Source organism: Acipenser ruthenus, chromosome 19, assembly GCF_902713425.1.
Source record: "Acipenser ruthenus chromosome 19, fAciRut3.2 maternal haplotype, whole genome shotgun sequence".
Classification (NCBI taxonomy): domain Eukaryota; kingdom Metazoa; phylum Chordata; class Actinopteri; order Acipenseriformes; family Acipenseridae; genus Acipenser; species Acipenser ruthenus.
Window position 1 is genome coordinate 7,317,549 of NC_081207.1, and position 27,388 is coordinate 7,344,936.

The following is a 27,388-nucleotide window of genomic DNA, read 5'->3' on the forward strand; positions in this document are numbered from 1 at the left end:
CTCACCTTAACTATATATATATATATTTTTTTTTTTTCCATTTAAAATAACAGTATTTTAGTTCTTGTGGCTACATAGCTTAGTTTTCAAGATGTCGGCACATTCACTTTAGATTCTTTCATCTAAGAGCCACCTTAATGAATCTTGCAGAACCAAAACTATGAACAGCCACCCAACAGTTTTATTTAAAAACTCAAAATAGGCTGCACAAGGAAAGATCAATATGTCCTTTATGTTTGTAGTAGACTACTCTGTCACGTTTGGCACAAAACTCAATAAACTACACATGTTCAGTCTGAATAAAACTAAAGAAACTCAGTCCAAAAGACAAAAGTATTGACAATAGGTCTTTTTGTAATGTCATTATATCAAAACACTTAACTAGTTTGGACAGAGGTTTTGTTTTTTCAGATTGTATAAAATGTCTGAAGTTAGATACATTTAGGAAATACAAACTTGCAAGAAACATGCATTTAAAAATAATGTAATCTCAAAAATAAATGAGCAAAGATGACGTTTCTTTTCCATGTTTATTATTATTTTTAGTGGACAACAGTCTGGTCTGCCTTCCTCGAACCGGTGTGGCTCCAATTTGCAAGTGCAGACAGACAAACAGACATGTGGACACCTGGTCAGAACGGGCGTCTTGTAAAATACAGTATTGGAATAGTCTTGTGGTGCAGGGCTCCTGGGCTTCGTGGAGACGGAGGCTGGACATATTGAGTTCCCTTACCACACACAAACCCAGAGACCAGGGATGAGTGGCTTTCAAGGCAATGTAAAAAAGGAAAGCAAACGGTTCTACTCCAGGACGACAGTGCCTCCGGCTGCCTCCAGCACATCCTTCAACTTCCCTGCCTCGTCTTTGGAAATGTTAGCCTTGATCTCCTGAGGCAGAGACTCCACCAGCTTCTTAGCCTGAAATAAGAGGGACTTTCATTTACTGAAAAAACTGGAAAAACAAAATGGCTGCTTCCTTTGGAGACTAAATTAACTTGGTTACATTTAAAAGGCAATCAATTATAGGGTGCAGCTTTATTTTTCAGTAGGTGATAAATATGATAGTAACAAACTCCAGACTATAAAATTAGATGACAAAGCTTCTAAAATTTACAGGAATTCTAATACTGCCCAATTGGTTTCACCATCCTCTGATACAGGTGTATAAATAATTTTTCATAGATCCTTAAATAAAAGTGTTATTCAGGTGCAGTGCCTGTTTTCAGCTTGGTGGACTGGTGCGTACCTGGACCAGGTTGAGGCCGGGAATGCAGTTCTTCACCTCCTTGATGAGTTTCACCTTCTCAGCTGCCTTCAGCTCGGTCAGCTTCACGGTGAAGTGGGTCTTCTCCTTCTTCACCGGCGCTGCCTCCTCTTCCAGTGCCTGGGGGAGAAAAAAAGAGAACAGTGGCATAACGCTCCAAGAGGAATAATCAATGAAGTCGGCACAATGAAGTGGTAATCGATATTGAGAAGAGAGAAGTGTGCGATTCACTAAAGTACTTTTGTTAGTTGGTTTATAAACTTGAGAGTGATGAAGTTGTAGGGTTTGGTTTTCTGTAGGATTTTCTACACAGCTTTGTCACTAACGATGCCACAGAACATTGATAATAAAAATAGAAGCCTGTTCGGAAACTTTGAATACATCTACTCATTTTTATGACCTACTTATGTTATAAAAGACCTGCTTCCAATTAACCATAGAACTACTTGTACTAAGGAGATAAAACTTTGGAACTGGTTACAAAGCCACAAGAAACCAAGATAAATACATTTCTCACTGTTGCTGTAGAACTGTGCCAATTAGAAAAAACCCCATTAAAAAAAATACTACATTCTAATGCTATAGGAAGTAACAGTAACATTATACCACACTAGATAGTGCGCATTTACCTGTGATGAAGGCAGTGCTACGGGCATTGCACCCATTGGCATCATCCCCATATCCTTAATGTTCAGCGTTTTCTAGATTAAATAAATGGAAAATATTAGTGCAATCCAACACAGCCTTAATACAGATATATACAGAGGCTCTTACATACCATAGCAGGGTGACCAATAAGTGACAACATGAGAAAATCCACTAATCCAGCTGGTTTATTTAAAAACACACAAGCTTACTATGATTACTGTCCAATACATGACTTAACACTGCAGCTACTGTCTATTAGACAGTGGCAGGAAAACTTTTAAAAAACTGTTAATTTATGATAATTAGTACACTGAGCATGCTTTTTATTTTCCTTGACCTATGACCTCAATAATACCCTTGCACAGAGGGCATTATTGGAGAATAAAGACAAGTTTGGCAAATACCTGCTAATGCCCTCTGTGCCAGGTATTACTGCTTAAGTGAGGGCTAAACAATACTGTCTCACCTGATATTCTTAACAGTTATATTAATATATTCATTTATTTTAATCAGCGGTTCTCAATTGACTCAATTGGATAAATAAATGTTTTGATTGATGTAATTTTCATGTCCACCACTCTATTTAGAGAGCCCCTCCACTCTTGTACCTTGAGCAGCTCATTCAGGTCGGAGACCTCGAGCAGTGTGAGACTCGCAATGTCGTTGACGAGCTGGTTGATTTTCGGCGAGTAGTCTTTCGGCGCATTGTCAAGGGAGGGAGACTCCAGGGCTTCGTTACTGCTGCTGGAGCTGGTCTTCAGTCTCCGCAGAGCACAGAAAGTAGGCAGCTCATGTCTGCTGAAAAAACACCACAAGCAACATAATAGTAAAAGCTGTCTTTTCAGAGACTGCTAATGGGATACAGATTTTACCAATTCTCCTCCTTAAACATTACTAACCGGATATCAGGGATAGTATTCCCATTGCATAGCAGTTTGATCCATTGCTGGTTTTACTATGAGTTTAATAAGACACATCTGAGCTTGTTACCTATATATACACTGTGGCTAATCAAATAGTAAAACTTGGAATGGGTAAACTGCTATGCAACAAGAGTCTTATTTCCATCCCTGTGATATCTTCATATTAAAAAGCTTTACTATAGAGAAAGTGATCTTGCATCATAGCAGCCCAACATTACAAGGGCAATGTAAGTGAAATGGGCTACTAAGAGGGGTTGGGGGAGGGACTCCGTTTTATAAGACATGTCCACGAGCTCTCCATTACTTTCCTCTGCTGAAAAACAGAAACGCAGGCAACGTCATCACAGCTGAGATAGGGATACTGTATCAGAGCTGAACCACCACCATTATAAATTACAATGTAACCATCCCCGTCTCATTCATGTAGAATGTGTCTGTAAGCTCTCAGGCTCATTCACTGTGTATCAATGCACTGATTGACCTTGGCATCCCAGCGCATTAATGCTGATGCGTTACACAAAAATATATCCTTTAAAAACTATAACCCATTGAAGATACCAACACTAATTTTAACCTATGCAATTAAATCAGTCATATAGTCTCTGGCACCGCCGTCCGGCTTTAGAAACCGTAATATAGGTGGGCTATCCGGCACAATGATGTTCTGTCACATTGCCGCTACAGTATGCAAACTAAAAACATAATCGTTTACAAAAGCACTCACTAACAAAATGTAATTAATAAACTAATCGAGCTCAAACACCACAACACCTGTAGGCTAAATAAATGCATAAATGACACCAGTTTGTTACGTTATATTCACCAGCATTTACCTGTGCAACTGTGTAGCTATCCGCAGCGAGCTTCTCACACAGTGTCTCGCTGAAAACATATCAGCGGTGTTCTGCGTTTATTTGACTGGAATTATATCTTGATTCGCCAACAGGTCCAACCGACCCTGTGTTTCGCCACCTTTGTGATCTAATTAATCTGTCACCGGGTCTCTCGTCTCGGTCGGTCAGTCTGTATCTCATAGGCACATGGCGTCCTCCACGCTCCCTGACCTACCCACAACACACTGCGGCCTATCTCCGCCGCTTTTGTGAAAACTTTATTAACACACAGAAACTCTGCTGTGAACATAGCAACTGTTAAAGGGGAGGGCGCAATTAAAAAATACAAGGGGAAGTTACTATGTTTTTTTGATCACGTAATTATTTTTTATAAACAGATATACAACCCAGGTGATATATATATATATATATATATATATATATATATGCAGAAATCCCACATGTATATAACAGACAGGAATAACACACCGTCTGTCAATGTCAACATACCTATAAGAATTCTTAGAATGAGGGAGATCACCCGTTTAGATAAACTGAATTCAACGCAAGGTTTCCATATAAAGCACGAAGCACTACATATACTGGTACTTAAGAACATAAGAAAGTTTACAAACGAGAGGAGGCAATTCAGCACATCTCGCTCGTTTGGTTGTTAGTAGCTTATTGATCCCAACTTCACATTACGTTTCTTAGTAAAATTATTTATAATAACGTATGTAATTAGATAGATAAACAAAACAAAACAACAGTATGTCCTAATTGTATCTGTCTGCAGGGTCTATACAAGGGAGCTGGCGAATTTCTAAATATTCAGACTACTGATCATTTATGGGGTAAGCATGACTGCTGTCCCAGCGATACACTGGAGAGTAGAGTAGCTTGATGAATATGTCACTTATGTCAAACTGGTATGGTTTTGCTTTAAGAAAGCAATAGAATCTGGTGTACATTACTGAAGCTTTTTAAGGATCTGAAACGCTACACAAACTAAGGCACTGCTGAGCAGATGAGTCTGCTAAGAAATTAAAGAATGAGCTGAAGATGACGGAGTCATTTATACTCACATCACGAGTCATGTTATACAGTAATAATGAGACAGTATTTGGCCCATATATTGGCCCACATTCTTCCACGGTGTCGCTGAATTGTGTTCACTCTGTGTCTTTTTAATGACCCAGCCCTACACAATCAGAGGGATAATCAGTCCAGAGAGCAACCTCCAGCTGGATGCCAGCCTTCGGGAAAGGTAAGTCTTCAACCTGAAACATTCATTGAGACAATATCTATATATCCTGCTAATCAAGAGGAAACTACAAGAGGTAATGTCTGATCCTTCACAGGCCAACACTTTTTGGAGAAAAAACAGCAGAGTTTATTAAATACCATCTTAAAAGTACTTCTTAAAAATCAGACAGATCAGTAAAGGATGAAAAAAAAATGTATGGAAATTTCACTAAATACATAAAAAAGGTTACAGAAGGGCACTCTGTATTAGACATGCTTTAGATACTACCATTATTACAGACTGAAAAATTAAAACTCATTCCCTTGTTTTAAAGTATTCAGCTTCAAATTGCAACTTAATAAATCGCATGAGAGCGAAGCAATCATGGCACAGAAATCAGAACCTGGCAAACCTCACAAAGTGTCCGTCCTAAAACTGTTCCCCTGGAAGGAAAAACATAAATAAAGCCCTCTTTACAGTAACATGCTTGTATTTTGATGAACTGTGATAAATTAGTGTTTACAACATCTTAAAAAAAATAAAGGATCCATTACAAAGATGCAGAAAAAATGTGACTTAAGTATTATTAAAAGAAGGGGTTCAATAACACAGTACCAGCACCACCACTATAGATTCAATCTCTTTACGTTTAGAATCATATCTTCATCTCCTTATTTTTAGATCTACAGATTTTACTATAGAGGTTTGTATGTTTGTTTTTTATGTACATTTTATAATATCAGTTGGTAATAATCAAATGCAGCATCTTTTTGGAGTGCAATGCTTTTCAGAGAAGCTCAAAGCAGTAATTCAGCTTGGTTAGTGGTTAGCCAGGATGCTGGTAGGCAATACACTCCATACTGAGTCTACAACAAGCAGACTCACAAGAGAAAATATAAACTGTCAAAACAGCCATGTAAGAAGTCTGCCAGACTTAGAATTTGTGATGTCACCGATGCCAGGATTTACTTACATTTTAACTTTTTGGATTTTTTTTTTATTACCATTGTTAAACTCCTTAAAAACTCCCACTTAAATAGAAGCAATTTGAAGCATGCACTTTCTCATTTAGAAACATATTAAGACTGAGAATGAGTACGTCTTTATATTTGATTTTATAATATTTAAAATCAAATATTCTGCTGTTATGCATTTTATTTTGCAAGGAGACACTAACAATGTATGAAAAAGAATGAGAAATATGCATTCTCTGAAGATATACCAACCACCCCTTACTTAACGCTTTCACCATCAAGTAACTTTAAAAGGGAAAACAACACTAAGATAACTAACCAAACAGTTTCAGTGTCTTGTATTGAGGAAATCATGGTACACATAGGGAACGGGTTTGAACTGCAATTATGATCTGCTGTTTTCAGGGTTATTTTTGATAGACTTCTCTATAGGTATGCTGTGTTGAAAGAGTTAAAACCAAAAAGAATGATGCAAAATTTTGTCTGATCAGTAATCCAGTCATTTTTGTATTATTATTAAAACCACAGAGAGGACATAAAGCCACACAGAGTTCACAGCCAGAGCATATGACCTGGGATTAAAGCCAGGGTTGGATAAACTATCTCTGGGGAAACTCCTTTTTGTAAGAGCTAAATTTCTGTGAATCGGACACAATGCATTGCTAATAGGGTCTCTATGATACTTATGACAAGTGTGCAGAACAACTTCTCCTTCTCCTTTCTTAAAAGGACCTTGTGGTTGTGGTATGTTAATGAAGGAAGTCAATGTGCACAGAATTGCTGAGAGTTTAAGACAGTTAGCATAGTGTTTTATTGCAGGGAGTGGCTGTTCGTCCTCCAAGCAGTAGGGTTCCTATGAGACGAAGTGCTGAGCTCAGTCAAAGCAGATCAGTTGTGCCTCCCCACCTCCTCCATGCTGTTGCTGCTGCTGCTGCTGCTGCAGCATCTGCTGTTGCATCTGTTGTTGCGGGCCACCAGGGGGCGCCATCTAAACAGTACAACAAACAAGTTAGTTTAGTGCATTTAGACTTGCAACAAATGAATGCGTATATACAGCACATGTTCACTGTAAAAACCCTGATATAGCAGTTACGTCAAAATGTTTTTCCTAGGTTACTACTCAATTCTGGGTGTGGTGATGGGCAATCACACACGTAATAGTAAATCACTTAAACAAGCCCTGTACAATTGTGTTTCTCCTGTTACTTATCCTTTACTGGAGAAATATTACCTGTTGGTACATGGGTTGCTGACCCGGTATGTAGGGCTGCTGTGGAGGCATGTTGGGGTCCTGGCCAGGCAGGGCAGACATCATATTCTAACAGAGAAAAAGAAAAGTATATTTGAAAAGTGTGTGCGTCTGGCTGCCAGGTCTGTGTATATAAACTGCTGAAATATTTATTAGCTAAAATAAGTGGGGTAAAAAAAAAGTGCTTACCTGCATGTTATAGGGCTGGTATCCCATGGGCACAGACTGTGGCCCCATGTACCCCATCCCACTGGACTGGGGAGGCTGGGATATTGGAGGAATGTTTTGAGACTGGGATGGCACACTCTGCAAGCAGTGAGCAGAAAAATGATTGTTTATAACCCGATGATGCTGCTTCATGAAAAAAATAAAAGTTAAAATTTAGTCTAGTGCTGCGTACATCGCCCAAAAATCTCTGCATCTTACAGTACTTGCCTGGTATCCCTGTGTGGGTGTTGGCTGGTAGTTGGAGTAGGCTGGGTTTGTGGTGGGCACAGCCTGGCCCTGCTGAGTTGTCTGCCCAGTGGAGGCTGCTGTCTGGTACATGTACGCACCGACCATGTTTGGGTCTAATGGGTAGAAGAAGAAGAATGAAAAAAAAGTCAAACTGCGCTCTGCATTTCAGATATAAGACAATACAAAGCCTAAACTATAAGCCAAGAAGGAAATATTTAACATTTACGATATTGCAGACAGCAAGTTAGGAAACTGATTTGTAATGATGCTTCTTTATAAATGAGAATCAAGCTTTCTTACAACCAAAGTCAGTAGAACCATATCCACAAGTAATGGATTTGACTGTGCTTGTTCTCAATTATTTAGAAAGATCTCAAATCCCTTTAAACCAGATGTGGGGACCAGGCTTCACAACCAGTACAGGGTCAAATGGAAAATGAACATGTATGACTAGAAGATTACTGTGTAGATGTTGTTAATACAGCAAGCTTGCTTATAAAAGGAGTCCTTACCAGTGCCAGGCACAGGCATTCCTGGGTACGGCGCAGTGCCAGACTGTGCTGGCTGGTTCATGTAGACAGTGTGCATTGGCGAGCCCTCCACTGAGCCAGGGTAACTGGTGGGGCCAGAGGGCTGGTACATCACACCCCCGGCAGCGGGCAGCGACTGCAACTGGAGAGGGCAAACACAGTCAGTCAGGCTATTGCGAATTGGGTTACCCAGTTCCCAGCAGCTCTGTGGACAGACCTGAATGCAGAAAAAAAGGCAGGAGGAGACAGGAGAAAGGCAGCTTGGAATGAAATAGAAAGATTTAAAAATGAAAAGAATTCACAGAAAACAGAAAAATCAGAGCATAGTGTATGGATAAGTATCCATCATCCTCCTTTTTTGATGAAGAACTGAACCTTATTCCTCCCTGCACCCTTCCTAGGTGGAGCTCACCTGTGCGTAGGGTAGAGAGAAGGTTGGCATCTGGGCCCTCATCTGAATGGTCTGTTTCTGCTGCTCCAGCCGCATCTGTCTCTCCTTCTCCTGTTCCTGCAGCCGCTGAATCGCCAGCTGCCTCTGCATCTCCAGGTACTCCTGCAGAAGAGCAATGAATTACATACTAAAATCAACGCTAACAACAAAGATACAATACAATAAAAAATGCATCATCATATCTATACTAGATGCACATTAACAAAATATACAGAACTTTACACAACTCTGTGTTTCCTGGCTCATCTTGACAAAGTTAAATTAACTAGAAAGACACTAGCCTTCAATTGCAATAGCAGTCAAGTATATTCAATGATATGTCTTAGTTCCTTGTAAATCTAGTATTGAATGGTCGGTGAGCTGCACACAGACCTGCTTCTTCTGCCTCATGATCTCCAGTTTCTGAGCGAGCTGGATCTGCCTCTGGCGCTCAGCCTCCTCAGCAGCACAGCGCAGTTTCTCACGATGCTCGTCCCGCAGAGCATTCAGAGCCCCGCGGGCATCGCGGACCTGTGCCAGCTTGTCCTGTAGACCCTCGTAGTACACTGCCAAGAGGAAAAGTATGTAGGAATGAGAGGAATCCTGGGATCAGAAAGCCAGTTGATCCAATAGCATGAATCAATAAGAAGCTCTTTAGAGCTTGGCTGGGGTTGGGAGTACGTACATCGCTTCTCATCGAGTTGGTTGAGCAGGTCCAGCAGCTGGGGGTGCATGTTGTTGATGGACTGGAAGAGGGAGAGCACAGCACTGTCGTTGGTGATGCTGCGCCCCCTCATGTGGTTGCTCTTCATGCGGTTGAGGAAGGTGGGGACGGCATTCTGCAGCGCCTTCAGGAACTGCTCATGATTCTCGTCTGACTCCCCGTTCTGGTACTGCTGCTGAAAGACAAAAAACTTGCCAGTGTCACAAACTGGTAGCAGATTTCAACTCTGCTGCCATCTGCTGGCTTTGTATTGCAACTGCATTTTGTATCCCTTCGTAAAAATTGTTGCGCAAGTTTGCAGAGTGTTTTGTTTCCGAAATTCATAAGGTGCTCTTATTCCTTAGCAACCTATACATTTCTTGCAATAATTAATCTGTACAATTACAATTTCCATAAAGGACTAACAGGGATTCTGGTTTGGCCTTGCGTGGCTCATGATCTACTACACAAAGATTCATCCTGGATAATTCCCAGTGTGTGCTAGGTTTTCTTGATTATACGCAGGCTGAGGCAGGGCCACATTACCTCCACAACGTTGATAGGAGGTGCTGGGTGAGCCTCCACAGGCTGGCTGATTGTGATAGGCTCAGCCACGGGCACAGGAGCGGAAGGGGTGGGGCTCTTCCGAACCTCCTCCTGCTTCTTTTCCCAGTAGGTCCTGTTCAGGTACCGTGCAAGCTGAAAGAAATCCCAGAAAAGGATACAATTAAAAGCCTATTAGGTAATAAAGAAAAGCAAGAGTGGATAAAGGTATTCTCAAAGGATTTCGATGGCGATAGTGCTAGTTCTGTAACATTCAACTTTGCAAAACTGTCTGTGCTTTGTGAATTTGGCTCAATATGTTTAAAACCAACAACAAGAATGATTTTACTAAGCACTTTATATTACTTGACAGTTAAAGCGTCCACTGCAGTATTGTAATGATGAACAGCTGTTGATAAATTGAACAGGATTAGCTTTGCAAGATGGGCTGTAGAATCTTTAAACTTGTTCCACTATGCTGGGCTTTAGTGTGGTGTAGACTGTCTAGCGCTTTAACCATACGCACAACGTTGTCTATGGTCTGTCTTTTTTTTCTTACCTCTGGATCTATTTCTTCAGCAGCTGGAGCAGAAGAGTTCTATTAAAAAAAAAAAAAAATTATAATAGAAGTTATAATAGGAAGCGTGTGGATGAAAGGTGTAGTCGTGATGCACATCATTTTAACCCAAAATAAATATCCACAAAGGCATTTATTTAAACACAGAAGTAAGATTAGGCTCAGAGTTTATAATTAGGGTTTCTCTTTTCCAGTGTTCATTTATTTTCTTTTTCTGATTAGTTTTAGACATTTTTAGGCATATATGCAGACACAAAAATCAGTGTTTATCAGGGCTTTTTTTGGTATACTGTCTGAAAAGTGAACAGTGGAATAGGAGGAATTGAACACAAAATAAGTTGTTTGTCTACAGTATTCATTCACTGTTATAGGATTTATTTTGGTTTGGGGGTGTTTTATTGGTTAAAACCTGAAATCAGAATCCCCTGTTTGTAATAATAATAGATACAAATGAAGCCCTCCTTACCACAGGAGAAGTGTACAGAGTGCTAACTGGCGGGGCTGATGATGTCACTGGGGTGGGGTCAGCTTTCGGGTATACAGAATATGTGGGCTTCTGCCTCTGCAAAAAAACAAAATTCATAGAGCAACACAAAAGCCATGCACTTTACAGGATACAAAACTATCCTCCACACTACTTCAAAACCTTGTAATCCATTTACCAAAAGAAGATTTTTTTTTTTTCAGAATCGATTTGTTTGTTACAGACTAATACTAAATGAATTGAGAATCTGTCTGTTAAGATATAGTAAACACTAAACCCACACAGACCATCCGATCCTTCTCCTCTGCCTCAGACTGGGACAGGGCGATAGCGAGCTGCAGCTCCTCCTCCTCCTGCAAGGCAGCCTCGTCACGTTTCGGGGGCATCTGAAGAAGACAGGACGAGACAAAAGCTGCAATACTGCAGATATACTCATCACTTATTTTCAAAAGGTTCTGTCCCTCTAATTGTGGGTCAGCCTCAATTGACTGGACGTGAAAGAGGAGAGGGGGGACAGGAATTGCTGAAGGTTTAATAGAACATGTGCCCCTCCCCATGCTCCGTTATGGAAGTGTTAAATGTAAATATGAACAAATCAATAAGCAACTCAAGTTTTAGTGCATTTGCTGTATAGGTTTTTTGTACTTCTAAAGGAACATTATCCAAGATAGACTCCTGTGTAAATTGAGGTGTTGTGGTGGTGAAAGAAAACAGTAGTGGCAACAGCATTCAATCATGCTGTCATGGTTTACTTACAATACACAATTTTAAATATACAACATATGACTGATTTTGTAACGCACACTTTTTTTTGCGATGGCTTTACTATATTTTTTATGTAAACTGCTTTAGAAGGACCCTTGAACAGCATGCTGTGTAGCTCTTATCTGAAGCAGCAGAAGGAGCTTGCCAATGAATAGGGTTGGGAAGATGACATTTGACAAACTGTGCGATTTAAAATAACATTTAGAACATCTGTGTAGCTTGCGATACAGTGCTTTAAGGGTGCAAGTAGTGGGAGGTTTATCTTAGACATTGTGTTGTCAGTGAATGGAGGGTGCTCAGGTGATCCCCACGTGTAGTTTTAGGCTGTGACCTTCTGGTGTAGCGGCAAGTGAGCTACTTACTGAGCCACCAACCACTACCTGTGACTGCTGAGATAGCGGGCTGGTTAGGTACTCGGGGGGCAGCTCCGAAGAGCCAGCAGCCTTGCCTTCAGCTTTTCTGCAGAGATATAAAAGAGAGGCCTCATGTTACCAAGAGTAACGGCAGAACCACATTCCTTTACCTGTAGATTTTGGGTCTAAAACAGTAGTAAATTTGCTATTTAAAACGAAATGATAGAGAGACTAACTTGTTGAGCTGTTCAAAGCAGGGCTCACAGACCCGAACTTCCTTCTCTATTCCGAACTTGGGGATGCTGGAGTACTTGGAGGAACATTTCCCACAGAAGATCTGTCCACATGCCCGACAGTGATGCTGCACAAAAATAGAAAGCCAAAACGCGTAATTAAACAGAAATATAAATATGTGAACAAAATCTTTAGGATTTAAAAATTCATAAAAAAACAAAAAACAATGCATAGTGACAAACAGGATTGTTACCTTTCTTGTCATGACTCCGAACTGGACTCTGCACCGGTGGCACTCCTCTGCATCAACCCAGTCAGGAGCCTAAAACAGAGAAGGGGCAGACAAAATGTACTTCACTGAACATTGGCCTTTTCTGTTTATTTATTTATTACATAGGACAGGATCAATGTATAACCATTTGCACACAATACCCATTTAGTATACATTTAACACTAGAAGCCCCGAGTCATTTTGGCAGTTTTTGGTTTTAAAATGTAATTTTCTCCAATCGTGTAACACATATCGGGCTGTGCATTCATGTATCTTCCTGTCCGTATTAAATATTCTCACACAGCATGAAACACGGGAGTGCAGAAATAAAGGAGATATATTACATTATACCTAAAAGCCCCGGGAGCAGTCACATTGACAGTCACACAGAAAACAATTATATTTTGATTAAACAGAACGGTATTCTACTTTATTATTTTTATTTACCAGTCCGCAATTTGGTTGTTCAGATGTTTGTGTAATCACATCTGAATGTTTCTCCTTTCGTTATACTATTTACAGTGTTTTGAATACAGCCGTCAGAAAGACTGCTGCAGGGCCTTCTAGGTATGAGTATATCTCCAGTCCTTCTAGTGTTAAGCTAAAGCATACACGTACACACACCAACCAAAGAAACCAACATAAAGAAAGGCACACACACATATAAACATTTTCATTTTGAAATAGAACATATGCTTACCCTCTCAGCTGCAAACATGGCATCACTCTCTTTAAATTCAGGGAAAACATGACCTGAAATAAACCCAATTTATAATCTTTAAAGGCCTGAGAGAGACCCACAGCGCAGCTAGACCACACTTCTCCTGTGCCAAATCTTTTTGATCCGATGTATAATTGTTGAGTAGCAGTTTCAATTACAGTACTAATTTCAGATTAACATTACTGCAACTTTTGCTAATCCAATCAGTTACACAAGTTACAACCTAAGTTCATCACAGTAACAATAAAATAAATGGCAGAAAATATGCTGCACGGGATTCAGGTTGAGAACTGTAGAACATTACTGTGGGGATGGAAAAACACCCAAAGTAACCAGAATGAGTTTGATTTTACCTTCCACCTTCATGATCTGGTAGGTATCCTGGACCACTTTGTATTTGGGCTCGTTGCGGAAGGCGTGTGACCAGGCCTGGATTAGGTAGAGAATCTTGTTCCGTACACTTGGTTCAGACTGCTTCAAGATAGAAAAACAGATAATTAACTGAGCACAAGACAAACAAGCTAAAACCAAATAAACCTTTTTTTTTATTTTATTTTATTTTTAAAAAGTATGCAACTGCCTTTTGGAATAAAAAGATAAGATTTTGTCAACACAAACAGAAAACTGCTCCTTTATTTAACTACTCTTGAACTACTTATTTTTTTTTTTAAAACATAATATAACCAAAAAGCCATACAAATCCCCTGTATTTTCATACTACACTTTGACCTGTGTAGGTTTATATTTCAGTTACCACTTTCTTAACCTGAAGATGTAGTTATGGTATTTTGTTTTAACTTTTAAAAACACTAACTTTACAATACTCGCCTTTATCTTGTGGTACAAGGAATGTATTTTAAATTATTTTGAAAACAATTAACGAGTAAAACTTACATACTTAAACAAAAACAGAAACCAGCAGAGTGTTTTGCTTCCTGTCTTACTGCTCTTCTGTTTGATTAACTATGCAGTCATCAGGAAGCCTTTAAAAAACCATGTGACTCACTGCTCTGGGAACTTCCCCTTCAAACCGAGAAGCTAATCTAACACAATTCAAACCAACTAAAGGGCTATGTTGCTCAGTGGGATCCACCTTTGGGTTTAGAAAAACTCATGTCTTAATAGGCAGTAAGGCCCTCCGACTATTAAATTTGTTCTGATGGGTCAAACATTTATACTGACAAGACAAAACCTGCACTCAGTCAATGGCTGACAGATGATTCTACCCTAGCTAAATAGCTATGTGTATAAAGCACAGTAAAAGCATGGTTTATCATAGGCAAGCACTGTTTAAGCCCACGGCGGTATGGTAAAGCATATTAAAACACAGAGATCCAGGACAGGATATGGTAAATGCATAATAACCATAGTAAACTGAAAAATGATACCATGGCAAACTTTTAGAAGGGTAGAATTGTGTGATCTGAATTTATAACTGAAAGACACACTGGTGAAAACCTGTACTAAAGATAGAACAACTGTTACATCTGTTTTTACAGCACTGTGTACTGCCACTTGCTTTGATCTTTAAAAAAAAAATAATAATAATTATATATATATATATATATATATATATATATATATATATATTATATAATACAATTCTTGAACAACAAGTTTACTGCACTATGTTTACTTTTCTTTTTAAACAGCTGAAGGGTTTTTGCCCGAAACATCTTTACAAAAAAATTGTGTACATTTAAAAAAAAAAAAAAACTTTTCATTCATATATATATATATATATATATATATATATATATACACACACACACACACACACACACACACACACACTGCTGTGCAAAAGTCTTAGACATGTTGCATTTTTCTACTGTGATGCATTACGAGCATCAACAATTTACTCAAAGCCTCCACTAGTGTTTTCTGCTATTATAACAACCTTGACTTGCATAAAGAAGGAAAAACATTCAATGAAATAGTTTGCATGACTCGATTTTCAAGGTGTCCAGGGATCCAAAGCATAATCAACAAATACAAAGAAACATCATCTGTAATTGACAAACCCATGAGTGACCTTCGTACTGTTGATGGACGGACAACGACACCTGTGCCTTCTGCCAGTTCTGTTGTCATTTCAACGCTTGTCTTCTTTCTATTCCTTAAGGATATTACCTTCAAGTATTGCTCATCCTTGTTAGACAGCTTTTGGGGTCTTCCAGTCCTAGGTTTGTCAATTACAGATTTTAAGAAAGTAAAAAGGAAATAAAATACAAAGTATTGACAGAATGTCTGCACATGTGTTAAAATTGACAGTTCCCACCTTAAGGAGATCCTTCAGTTCCTCCATAGTTTGTTTGCTTGCCACCTCATCATGCACTGTTTGGCCACAGTTCTTTACAACAGACTCCAGAACCTAAAGTGAATCACCAAAAAACACAAGTAAATCATTACGAATGTCTGGACTGGAGTTTTTCATTATACAAAGCACACAATTCTGCATTGTTAGTCATTAACCGACAAGAGAGAACCTTTCACAATGTTTTGGATGGCAAACATGACTTGGAATAACTAAGACTCAGTTTAAACCCTTTCAGCCATTAATGTGAGATTCTTTATATATACACTGAATTTCTGTAGTGGTTACTGAAAACTAAAGCTAATATTAAAGCTCATGATACAATAGTTAAAGCTCAGATTCAATAGTTAAGATTTTACGTATGGAGTCCGAGTTCCTGTACATTTCTATTAAACACGGTTTGTTTAACCCTCCAAACAATCAAAAGCTCACCTCTAAAGCATAAAGGGCCACATGAGGGTTCTTGTCATTGAGTTTCTTCTTGATGGCGCCAATAGCATATTTAGCTCTAAAAGGGAGAAAAGGTGAAACAGTGGTAATTATGTTTGTTTAATTCAGGCCTCATGACAGCTACCACATAAAAACCAGCCTGCTGTTGCCAATCTGGAATGTTCAATTATGTTCCCTGACCACAACAATCCCCACAGCATATCAGGCGAACAGAAGCTCAGTGGATCTTCCAATCCCATGACCAAGCAAATCTGATGCTCCCTGTGGATGCAAAGCGGCTCTCCATTGACTGTATGACACCCTGCACTCCACACGGATATGCCTAGAGCAGGTGACGTACCTTGAGTAGATTAACATGTGGTTCATTATCATTTGGTAATTGGCCTTTTGATAAATGGAGTACTAAAGTTCTGAGGTATACCATTTAAAGGTTAAGACTGACACATGCAACAATTTCTACTGATGAGATGTTGTAATCTGTTTTTTTTAAATGCAGCTTCAGTAGACTGTAACTATGCCATACTTACTGGGCATCTCCTTGGCGAATAAGGTCGCATATCTGCAAAATGGATTCCCAATCCGTCTCCAGGAGTAGCTGGCTGGTGGCTTTATCTGAAAGAATAAAAATACTTGATACCAGTTTTGGGTCACTGAATCAGTGTGGCAAAGTGGTTCAAATTACAGCACATCAAAATGGTTTGCTACTACAAACTTACCTAGAAGGAAACAAGCATACAGGCTTGACAAAACTAATTATTAATGTATTCATTGTACATGGCCAGAAAGTAGCCACACCTCATTAACTTGTGCAGTGAGTTCCTGCAATGAGTCATAACTATGTTAAAGTACTGCAGTCAGAGGTCACATGAAAAATCAGATCACAATTGACTTGTTATCAACACTAGAACAGTAGACACAAATGTCTTGCACAGGCTTTTAGGAAATGTGTGATGCAGTTTGTGTATATCTTTCTATTTTCATTTGCATCACAGGCCAGAAAATATTGAATGTATTTTTACGAAATTTATGTTGCAGGAATTATGAGGAGGACCCTGCCTTCAATTTGTGCTGCATTAATTTTCAATGTACAAAGATTTCTAGAGAACAGGATATCAAAAGGCTAAAATTTGCAAATGTTTTACTGCACATGATTTTTCAAAACAAGGTTACTACTTATGATACCACACTTTCCAACTTTCATGTGGACATTTATATGCTTGTACTCTGTGTATAAAACAGCAAAATAAAGGTTACAGATCTCAATACAGTGCAAAAATTATCGTGTGTCCATATTACAATATTCATATTACAAGACTGTATTTCATACATGGTAATATGACTAAGTTTAAGGAGCATGGTGTTTCTATATACAACACACAGGATGACAACGTTCTTGTCCATGCAAATCAGCCAACCACAACTGATGTCAGAGGTTAACAGTACAAAGGGACCATGCATCTGTTTTCCGAACAGGAAATATCCGGATAAATTTGAATTTTTAGGAGGAACTTGCTACCTAATGGCAAAAGACAGAGGGATTGATCTCATAAACACACATTTTTATGTTTCTGGTGTTAATTAATAATATTAATTCATTTACCCACACTGCTTTTTTCTTGTAACTTTCTTTTTTTTTTTTTTGTCTAATACTGTTGAGAAAACCTGTAGGTTCCAAAATATATTATTCTAAAATGTCGTTATTCTAATAAATCCAATGTGTGCGAGACACTGTACACGATCTGCATTCAGACGTTTGCTAACAAAAAGTTAAAACAACAGTGGTACGCCACATTTAATTTTTAGAAACATAATTTTATTAGCCCAAACCAAGCACGAAGAAGTTCTGGGGCTTGGCTATATAATTGTCTGCAGTACTGTATATTTACTGCATTAAAATTCCCTGTCAGTATTAATTACCTATAGAAATTCCAGGTAGAATGAAAACCCATCATCAAATAAAAATACAACAGAAATATGTGTTGAAGCAACCATATACATGTAATGTAAAGCAATGGAAAAAAGGGACGTGTCAGCAGCGCAGACCGAGTTTTAATATTTAAAAAAATGACGTAAGAATCCGTCATAAATAAGTAACAAATTAAACTGCAAACTGTGTTATTTTTCGTAGCTACCTTAGCAAATAGACCTATACCATACTATACATTTTTATGAAGGCGTACAGCACAATTCAGTACCCTGGCTAAACACAGACATGTTGAAAATAAGAAGACAAAAATGAATCCTTCCTATCCAAGAAATTATATTAGCCAGAGTCCCTGCACAACATGAAGTATACAGGAAAAGAAAATTAATAAATAGTGGTTTTAAATTGTTTTGCCTGGACTGTCCGTCTCTGTACTGTACAGGGACTAGTCACTAGACTGTACTGTGTAGGCCTGACCTGGAATGCAATCAACAACACAGTGAGATGTGAAAACAGAACGCAATCCTGCATTAGAAAATCGAGTCACACTTCAAGAAAAATGTAAAAGACGAAGGTTATTTACCAAGAAGCCTTTCGAACGCGCCTCCTCCTTTTCCCATGGCTGAAGGTTGTGTTTACCGAGCTCCTATAAACAATCAGCAGTGCCGATCTTTCCGAGCCCAGTTGTCTCTCTCATAGATATATCTATGGTCTCTCTCCTCCTCTTTTTCGATGCCCTTCTCCGCTTCCTGCTTCCCGTCTAGATGTCTGTACTGCCATAGAGAGACCACCAGAGCCCAGCTTTCCTGTGTGTTGAATGGCGCCCTCTGCTGGGAGCGATACGATGTACTGTACTTGCAGTATTTTATGTTGACTTCAGCGGACAATAATAGGATAATGTACAACATAGCCAATTGGTTTTTTTTTTTATAGGGGTTGGTTGAACAAGAAAAACGATCATTTTGATATTGAATAATATTATTATCCAGAAGAACGGCGGTCCGCCTATTATTTCACCCCTATCCCATAGTTCCACATGTCTCCTTTAAGAAGGCGGCGCTTCTAGTGCTATTTATGAAAGACTGACAATAAGAAAGACTGCTTACAGCCTATCACGCTAGTAAATGAGGGTGGGCGTTTGTGTATCAATGGATTCTGGCAACGCAGCCTTTTTTAGCTGAATCGGTAAAAATGAAAAATGGTCCTCGAAAATTGCTACTTGTAAATGTTAATTGCCGTGATAAAATCAAAATACTATCATTTCATTTTTTTTTATTTTAGATAATTTATTTATTAGTTTAATTTTTGGAACGGTTGAGAAATGTGTCTGTTGCTCGGAGCCACTGGTGTAGGAAAGACGCTACTGCTAAAAAGACTGCAAAATATCCTTTTCTATCTGTGTTATTTGTAATTAAAAAATAATTTGCAACACGGACAGAAACAGTTGCTTGTATCTGTACTAACTGAGTGTGGCAATGTTGTAATTGGTTACATGTTATACTTTTTGTGATTATGTCTGTAGAAATGTTGTTGAGATCTGCGTTTCTTTACAAGAATTTAGTGAATTGAATATAACGGTACAAAAAAAAACAACTGTATGGCATTTATAACAAAGTTTTCAGTAGCAAGCCTATTTCAGGAGGATCCCTGAAGCTAAAGTTTCCTTTTGGGGTGAACAAGCTAGCTGTCAACCAAGTTTCTGATTTTAGAATGAACAATTGTGATGGTTGGAGTATGCATTATCTACTACGTGAATGTATCGGTGTCTGCTATTCTGCACACTCAAGTTTCCTTTACAAGCAGATTTTCACGAATCAATCTAAAGGACAATCACGCAGAGCTTGGGGAGCCACCAGCCACCTTACCTACAGTAAGATACATGATTCTACTGTATGTTACTGTGAATGTATATGAGAGAGGTATAGTGGTTTCAAGCTGCAGTATTAGGGACTTAAGGGATACATAGTCGGCACTATTTTGAAGAAAGGGCAAAGTTATTAATGAAAAAAAATATATAATAGTCTATTTCTTTTTTTATCTTATGAAAAGCTGACAACCCCTACGCAACGAAAATATATTTTAATAAATTGAGAAATATAATGTAATATATTGATTAATATATTTCAGTATATTGAAGATTGCAAAATGTATTATAGAATATATGCCAATATATTTATTATATTGTACAATATATAAATCATACTCTACTATTAGTTTTTTGACGTGTGAATACTTTTAAAGTAGTTATATAAATTCAAAACAACAACAAATAAACATTCAAGAATATTAAAAACCTTAAGACTAAAATGACAATATATTGTATGTCAATATATTTACAAAATATATTTTCCTTCCATAAGGGGACAGTGATTTATTTCTTTCATACAAATACATGTTTAAAATATACTGTATTAAGGTAACAAAATTAAAAAAATAAAATAAAAGCTATAACTAGTATTATGGTACTTTCTTTTAGTGTGGATCTGTGCCAAAATCAACCAAATACTACAGTATAGCTAATGATCCCTATTCCTGTTATTATTTCTAGTTAACGATGTCCCATGCACATATAAACCCTCTGTAGACCAGCACAACCACATATAGAGTTTGTACACAACATTCCTGCCTCCTCTAATACAGTGTTCTGTATATATTTAGGTAGGTACCAATCTGACAGATATCATAGTCCACAAGAAGAGGATAACTGTGCGAGAGCTGGGAGGCTGTATGGGGCCAATATGGCCCAGTTACTATGGAGACTGCTCTTCTGTTATTGTGAGTGCTGTTTTACTGTTCAATATCCAATTAGAAAGTTCCTGCCTTTCCCTGTTTTGCATGGCTTTTAATCTTATGAAACGGCACACGCACCAGAAGCAGCATCTGTGTTGAGAACTACAGGAGTGGTATAATGAAGGCACTTTTTAGGTTGTCTTCACTCTCTGTTACCCCTTCTTTTTTCCTTTGTTTTTATCCCCATGATTGGGTGTTTTATTCCCCAGTTCATGGTAGATGCTGCCAACACAACCCAGGTCTCCTCCTCATGCATTCAGCTTCTCTCTGTCCTCTCGGCAGAAGCATTGGAAACCACCTCCGTCTTAATACTCTTCAATAAAGTGTAAGTGGCACACCTTGTTATTCCAGTGGAGTTAACTGCACAGCACATTTTCCAAACGCATTGCAATAGGCACTGGGAAGTCCAATTCAATTACATATTAAGTAAACTAGTATTTAGTTATGTTTGTATGTTTCTAGCTCAACTCAGACATGGTTGTTGTTCTCCACCATTTTTCATGTGTCTATTTTAATTTATTTTATTTTGTATTGTGCACTTTCAGTGACATTCCGTGCCCCATGTCCCTTGTGGAAATGAAGTCCTTGTTCAGACTCGATGACATCATCTCCTGCGCTAGGCAGCCAATCACAGTGCTGGGAATAAGTGCACGCAGTGGTCAGGGCCTTCAGGACGTCCTGAAGTGGCTGCACTCCATACAGAAGGAATAACCTGAACTACAAATTGACTATTATAATGCATTGAAACGGCTGCTACTGCATGTAGACCAGCAACAGCAATTGAAGACATGGAAAAGACTGCACTGACTGCCCTAGCTTCCAAAGAGCCCAGATCAGAACAATAAAGAACAGTGGTTTCCATCCTTTACCAAGACGGGACCAATACCTGCTTGGGATCAAGTGCTATAGCTCTGTGATTGGTCTACCGGAATTCTTCTTACCCGGGTGTTTAAATGATTCTGGTTGGGGTCTATCCACCGGTTGTATCCAAATTAACCCAAAGTTATGAGACAAACAAAAGCCCAAGTTTGCACACTCCTCCTCCCATAAATCCTTCAATACTTGTAACTGTAATTTAAAGGTGTCTTTCGGTTAAGTTTGTCCATTTATGATAAAAGTATTATTTCTAAAATGTAATTGTTTGCAAGTTTAAATACCCTCGTCATGACGTATGTCACCAGTTTAAAGGTTTTACTCCTTATACATAGTTCAGACAATGCATGCTTTGAGTTTTTTTTAGACCTTTTTATTTTTTTATTATCATTTAATTGTTTTGCAGATGCCTTTATCCAAGGCAACTTAGTGTTTTTCAAACATTAAACTACAATATACTATATATACACAACATTACACAGTGTAACAACATATTCGGCCATGTTATGGAGTTACAATGAATTTCTTTACACAAAAATATTAAGTACAGTAGATGGAAAATTGAAAATATGTACAGTATTTCAAAACTGATTTTATTAGAAAATTGAAAAATATAAAGTGATCAGACGAATCCAAAATATAACTTTTTTCACCAAGAAAGCAACAATATGTTTGGAGGGAGAGTTAATCAAAACTTCATCATGCCCAGTGTTAAAAATAGTTGAGGTTGTGTGATGGATGGCACTGGTGACCTTTGTATTGTAGAAGGATCAATGAATGCTGCAAAATATCAGTTGCTTTTCAAAATATCAAAAGCAGAGAAAGTGTGGGTGATGTTTTAGACATTACCAGCAGAATCCAGTGTAATCTAAAAATATGTGTATCACAATGATAAGAAAGGTCACAAATCTCAAACGGAAGGTGCTTAGTTGCTTGCCTATTTATTGATGGTAATCAGGTATTTAAGTACAGGTTCTTGTTTAAAACACACACACACCAGAGAACACTTGGCTGTATATCTAAAACAGTTTATGTTGTCTTTGATTATTCTCCTCAGGAGGGAGGCATTATTACCTCAGTAGCTAACACTTCCTTCTATTCATAATTAATTTAACATTTTTCAACTTCAGGCCAGGTTTTGTGTACAAATTTAATAAATAGAATTTTCACTCACACTAAAAGGCAAAACTAGCCCACCCTTTGTCTGCCCAGAGTCACAGGAAAATCACATTACCATAAATATATTGCATTTCTTATCTCAATCAAGAGACACTAGTCAAAACATTTGTCAGTATTGGTAGAATGATGATGCAGTATTTAAGAATGAATGTAAAACAGGACCGAGACAACCCTGTCTACCAGTACTCTACATTTAATAGCTCAAAAGTTTCAGCTGGTGACAGATAGATTCACACATGCTTTAAAACAATTAAAACACTTGAAAATTAATTTAAACACAAGTCAGTGAAGCCTAAGCACCATGAAATAATAAACTTATTCAAAATTACATTTTCATGACATGTGTCAGTCTGTCACTAAGGAAATATCATTTGATCAAATATATTATTTTTAAAGGGTGCTCAGTATTCCAAGAGTGGAGTTATTATGTCTTTAATGATTTATAATGCTGAAGAAGAATTACTGTCAATACAAATGAACTGCTGCTACAGGTCCTTAATTCCACATTGATATTTAAAGGATGTTTCAGAAGGGGTTGTGCTCTCTATCTAAAACACACATATTATATATCAATTAAAGTGTTTCAATTACTATTCAATGCTACTGTTCAATAACATGATTTCAATATACTATACTTCCGCAAGCAAATACAGTGCATTTAAAATGGACTGTTATCAGCACTTCAACAGAGCATTATTTAAGAAACAAGGCAAAAAACTGATCCAGTCACCTGCCTGCTGAAAAGACATTTTGCACTTGAGAAGGCACAGGGAAGTATGCTTATCCCAGGACTCCATGGTATGAGAAATTAGAAATACATTTTCATGTTCATAGAATAGCACAATTGAATTTAGTGTGGCCAATTGTCTTCAAATTCTCCTACCAAGTTATGTTCCCTCAACGCAGCAAACCCCTACAACAGCTCAGGAGGATTGAAAGTCAGTGGTCATGCCAATTGCCTCGCCTCTACCCCTAGGTGCTCCACTGCGGGTGTCGGCAAGCTACTAGGCCCTGCAAGTTTCTGCTCATCGGGTGCCTGGCTGGTAGGGGACTATTCCCAGACGATTTTCCCTTCCTAACTTGAGGGAGCGTAAGAGTCGATGCAATGCTCCTGGTGAAATCCCAAGCAAAGACTTGGCACAGCCAGGACATGAACCGCTCTCCCCTGAATGTATGATTCTGCACACCAGGTGGTTGTACATTTACCAAGTGAAATTTCTTATTGTACCTTTCATCTCATTTTATAACCAGGTTTCTTATTATTAATTACTACCCTACAGTGTTTTTATAAATGCTAACAAGCTTTCACTCCTATCAAAACAAGGTCTAGTTGAAAGCTAACCAAACCCCTCTGCCACACACCCCATCTGTCTTAAGCATACGAAAATAAAGAAACTGGTTATTTATGCCGAGCTCTAGTGCTCAATCCAAATAACCTAAACAAAAACAAAAACTAATTATATTGTCTTGTTAGCTACAGACAGCCTTTGTCAGGCTGATTAAGATGACCTATGAATTAAAATGGTTGAGGTTGAAGTGTTTGGCAACGGCTTCAATAATTTGATTGTGTGTCATGCCTCATGAATATCCATGGCCTATAAGATGAAAACACATTTTCTCTTAATTGCGTTCTCTTTCAGCAGCTCTTATTTGGTGCACGGCAGGGAGCCCGCAGAGTAACATGAGGCGAATACGCTTGGATGTGCTTTGCTTTAACCATCGTGTTTATTTCTGTTTTGCTGTAGCAAGGCCGTTCCATTCACACAAATCTCACAGAACACATAAACAGTACTGCACATGCCCCATGCTGTGTATAAGATAGTATGATATATATTTAGTGTGTTTATATCGCTCTTATATGCAATTACTCTTTCTTTGGGCTAAAATAAAAATCAAACTTACACATACATTGCAGAAGCAGGCCAAAATGTTTTTCTATTTTATGCTTAAACAAATTATTAGAAGCTGCATATTAATTATTCTTCCATTTAATACGCTTAACTAAAACATAACTATATTAACATGTATCCAACATATTATTTTCTCAGATGGATCAAAAGGCAGAATCATCTGATGTACCATGGTAGATTTATAGTTATCAGCATTGTCTGCAGAAATTGATCAATATTTCTGTAGGTTTCTATAACCAGTAACTGCATACTTGTCAAATCCTCCAAGGTGTAAATATATTCATTTTAACCAATGAGATTAAGATATGTTTTACAAGAGAGGTCTGATCAGGTAGGTGGAAATTCAGGACACATTACCAGAGCACACCGTAACTTCTTCATAGTCATGGTCCCAAAGATACTAGGATACACCATGAACGTACATAGAGTGCTGTGGTTATTAAACAAATGAGGATAGCATTAACCTAGTCTGCCCCTTCGGAGGCTCGTGGGTTATTCAGCTATCCTCATTTGTGGAATAACTGCAGTTTTTATTAAACTACAATTTAAATTCAATTACAAAAGGTGAATATATATGCATGAGATCACACATACCCTTCAAGGTTTTAACCTTGATATCTTCAAAGCCAATCGTGTCTTTGTTATGTGGAGTTACACAGCAAGGCTTTTTTTGTTTAACATGCACAATTTCTTTGAAGCTGCTTTGCTTTGAAGTCTGACAATTCAGTAACGGACCTGTGTTTCAAGTCTATTGTAAGTCAATTTAGAGCAGAACATCGCTGCCGTTATCTGCGTTTATAGATCAGCGTGGCGAGCCGAGGATTGGGAAAGAGCCATCATGGGTCTGCCGTCCTCTGCAGGAATGAGCTGAGTGGAAGGCACCTTCCTCTTGGAAGGATTGAACGCCACTCCGATCTTCCTCTTGAAGGTCTTGCTCAGTAGGATGTAGATGAAGGGGGTGATGCAGCTGTTGGAGTAGCTGAGCCCGATGGCCACCATGTAGGCCATCTCAAAAGGGGTGCTGGTCACCCCCAGGTTAACCAGCTGGAGGAAGTAAAAGGGGGCCCAGCAGATGAAGAACGTTGTGCAGATAGCGATAGCCATGCGGGTCACCTTCTTAGTGCGGCCCTCCAGATTGCTGTGCTGGAGGGGGGCAACGGCGGCCAACATGTAGCGTAAGATCCTGATGTAGACCACACAGATTACCACCAAGGGGATGGCGAACGCAAGGAAGAACTGGTAGAGGGTGTACCAGTAGATATCTTGGCTTGGATTGGGCAGCACCATGCCGCACCGCGCCTGGCCGTCAGGGAGGGGCATCAGGCGGGTGTAGAGCCAGACTGGGGTGATGGTGAGGAGGGAGAGGAACCACACTCCAGCCACCACGGCCAAGGCCACAGAGGGTGTGCGGAAGTAGGAGGAGCGAAGCGGGTAGACTGTGGCCAGGTAACGGTCCAGAGTCATGGCAGTCATGATGTAGGTGCTTGTGAACTGGCTGGAGGCGTCGACGCCTGCAATAATTCTGCACATGGTCTCCCCAAAGTGCCATGCCCCATTGCCCACCAACTGGTGGATGAGGAAGGGCATGCCCAGCAGGAACAGCAGGTCCACCAGAGACAGACTGAACATGAAGATGTCGGCGGCAGTGTGCTTGCAGTGTAGCGTGGTCTTCCGGGCCACTGTGTAGAGGACAAGCCCGTTCCCAATCACACCCAGGAGACAGATGCTGCCGTAGACTGTTGGCATGATCATGGTGGCACAAGACCATTCGTTTGCTGAATAGAAGTAACATCAAGATTATTGTAATAGCTAAAATAATAATAATATTACAGAGGGCAGAATTGAATATGATAAATATGGCTTGAGCAAGTTACTGTAATGTAACTGATTATGAAAAAAACATTATGCAACTGCAGGTGTCCACTTTGTCAAATCACACAACTGCAATTTGTTAAATATCTGGGAGTATATATTAAACAGGGCATGCTGTCTGCCAATACATTTAAGAAACTGCTTGCCTACAAACCCCAATCAAATCGGCGAAAAATTCAAACAGTGACAGCTGACAGAATCTGGTAGTACAATAAACAAACAATGTTAATGCACAAAACTAAACATTTTAGCTTTGTTCTTTTTAAATAATAAAGAATAAATTTGATCTATGATCTTATTATGGTGTTGCACCTCTACTTGCATCAATCGTAGCTTCAGAATACACTAATGGAAAAACTCAGCATTTAACATGTATGCATCAATTAAGTGTCCAGAAAAATAAATGGGTGAGAATTTTCATCAAACACAGCATGACATCAAATTGGTCAATTATGTGTTTGATGCATAAAAAATGTCCAGTGGTTCTTTTTAATATTTTAATGCATTCCCAAAATATGGTTTCTTTGTAACATGTTGAGGTCAGAAACAGTTGACTGCTGCTTTCCAAATAAATGACCCTCTGGGAGTATTGTGGGAGCTGCTAACAAGAATCATTAAAATTATACTTTCAGTAGTTCAAATGTAATGTACTGGGGGGGGGGGGGGGGGGGGGGGTAGAATTGAGACAATTATGTGTAATCCCATTTTAGTTACTGGAAATAGCTTTATGTTCTGTTGAAACCGCAATTTGAGATGTTATTATGCGAGTGCAACTGCTGACTGACAACAGATAATCCTCAATATGTGTTAACTGCAGCATACAATAATGTGATATCTGTATAATGTGAAATAATGTATAATGTGATATC

At 38.8% G+C, this 27,388-nt stretch overlaps 4 protein-coding genes across 20 annotated transcripts; 1 reads left to right on the forward strand and 3 right to left on the reverse strand.

Moving 5' to 3' along the window:
• Positions 1-511: 511 nt before the first annotated feature.
• Positions 512-3,939, reverse strand: mrpl12 (mitochondrial ribosomal protein L12). 2 transcript variants are annotated; one of them, XM_034041392.3, is made up of 5 exons: positions 3,669-3,939; positions 2,521-2,707; positions 1,894-1,965; positions 1,247-1,384; positions 512-918 (listed from the first exon to the last, which is right to left on the reverse strand). In XM_034041392.3, the coding sequence occupies exons 1-5, from the start codon at positions 3,725-3,727 to the stop codon at positions 802-804; spliced, it is 573 nt and encodes a 190-aa protein (XP_033897283.1). In that variant the 5' UTR covers positions 3,728-3,939; the 3' UTR covers positions 512-801. The 2 variants fall into 2 exon arrangements, with proteins under 2 accessions (XP_033897283.1, XP_033897282.1); XM_034041391.3 differs by having other exon boundaries at positions 2,521-2,710; positions 3,669-3,938.
• Positions 3,940-5,037: 1,098 nt separating this feature from the next.
• Positions 5,038-18,701, reverse strand: LOC117424708 (hepatocyte growth factor-regulated tyrosine kinase substrate-like). Of its 15 annotated transcripts, none has more exons than XM_034041366.3 (21): positions 18,479-18,701; positions 16,499-16,583; positions 15,954-16,029; positions 15,486-15,578; positions 13,558-13,678; positions 13,184-13,236; positions 12,466-12,534; positions 12,215-12,339; positions 12,006-12,084; positions 11,148-11,246; positions 10,843-10,932; positions 10,359-10,397; positions 9,803-9,955; positions 9,239-9,452; positions 8,947-9,119; positions 8,536-8,676; positions 8,106-8,340; positions 7,573-7,706; positions 7,327-7,443; positions 7,120-7,206; positions 5,038-6,876 (listed from the first exon to the last, which is right to left on the reverse strand). In XM_034041366.3, exons 1-21 carry the CDS (start codon positions 18,513-18,515, stop codon positions 6,763-6,765), a joined length of 2,334 nt encoding a protein of 777 aa, XP_033897257.3. In that variant the 5' UTR covers positions 18,516-18,701; the 3' UTR covers positions 5,038-6,762. The 15 variants fall into 15 exon arrangements, with proteins under 15 accessions (XP_033897257.3, XP_033897254.3, XP_033897250.3 ...); XM_034041363.3 differs by having other exon boundaries at positions 10,843-10,938; positions 11,142-11,246; XM_034041359.3 differs by having other exon boundaries at positions 9,239-9,449; positions 10,843-10,938; positions 11,142-11,246; positions 11,988-12,084.
• A 301-nt stretch (positions 18,702-19,002) lies between these two features.
• Positions 19,003-21,822, forward strand: arl16 (ADP-ribosylation factor-like 16). Of its 2 annotated transcripts, XM_034040752.2 has the most exons (5): positions 19,003-19,277; positions 19,707-19,765; positions 20,554-20,670; positions 20,895-21,010; positions 21,231-21,822. In XM_034040752.2, the coding sequence occupies exons 1-5, from the start codon at positions 19,217-19,219 to the stop codon at positions 21,394-21,396; spliced, it is 519 nt and encodes a 172-aa protein (XP_033896643.1). In that variant the 5' UTR covers positions 19,003-19,216; the 3' UTR covers positions 21,397-21,822. The 2 variants fall into 2 exon arrangements, with proteins under 2 accessions (XP_033896643.1, XP_058848431.1); XM_058992448.1 differs by lacking the exon at positions 20,554-20,670.
• A 156-nt stretch (positions 21,823-21,978) lies between these two features.
• LOC117424779 (melanin-concentrating hormone receptor 1-like) lies at positions 21,979-27,080 on the reverse strand. Its single transcript, XM_058992447.1, has one exon. The coding sequence runs from the start codon at positions 26,397-26,399 to the stop codon at positions 25,443-25,445; it is 957 nt and encodes a 318-aa protein (XP_058848430.1). The 5' UTR covers positions 26,400-27,080; the 3' UTR covers positions 21,979-25,442.
• Positions 27,081-27,388: the final 308 nt, after the last annotated feature.

Coding starts and splice junctions, on each gene's coding strand:
- LOC117424779 (XM_058992447.1), bottom strand. CDS start 26,399: ATGATCATGCCAACAGTCTACGGCAGCATCTGTCTCCTGGGTGTGATT.
- arl16 (XM_034040752.2), top strand. CDS start 19,217: ATGTGTCTGTTGCTCGGAGCCACTGGTGTAGGAAAGACGCTACTGCTA. Junction 19,766..20,553: donor CACCAGCCACCTTACCTACA/GTAAGATACATG, acceptor GTATATATTTAG/GTAGGTACCAATCTGACAGA. Junction 20,671..20,894: donor GAGACTGCTCTTCTGTTATT/GTGAGTGCTGTT, acceptor TTTATTCCCCAG/TTCATGGTAGATGCTGCCAA.
- mrpl12 (XM_034041391.3), bottom strand. CDS start 3,727: ATGTTTTCAGCGAGACACTGTGTGAGAAGCTCGCTGCGGATAGCTACA. Junction 2,711..3,668: donor ATAGCTACACAGTTGCACAG/GTAAATGCTGGT, acceptor GTGTTTTTTCAG/CAGACATGAGCTGCCTACTT. Junction 1,385..1,893: donor TAGCACTGCCTTCATCACAG/GTAAATGCGCAC, acceptor TTTCTCCCCCAG/GCACTGGAAGAGGAGGCAGC.
- LOC117424708 (XM_034041356.3), bottom strand. CDS start 18,515: ATGGGAAAAGGAGGAGGCGCGTTCGAAAGGCTTCTTG. Junction 16,030..16,498: donor ATTCGCCAAGGAGATGCCCA/GTAAGTATGGCA, acceptor TCTCCCTTTTAG/AGCTAAATATGCTATTGGCG. Junction 7,444..7,572: donor CACCCACACAGGGATACCAG/GCAAGTACTGTA, acceptor CACTGCTTGCAG/AGTGTGCCATCCCAGTCTCA.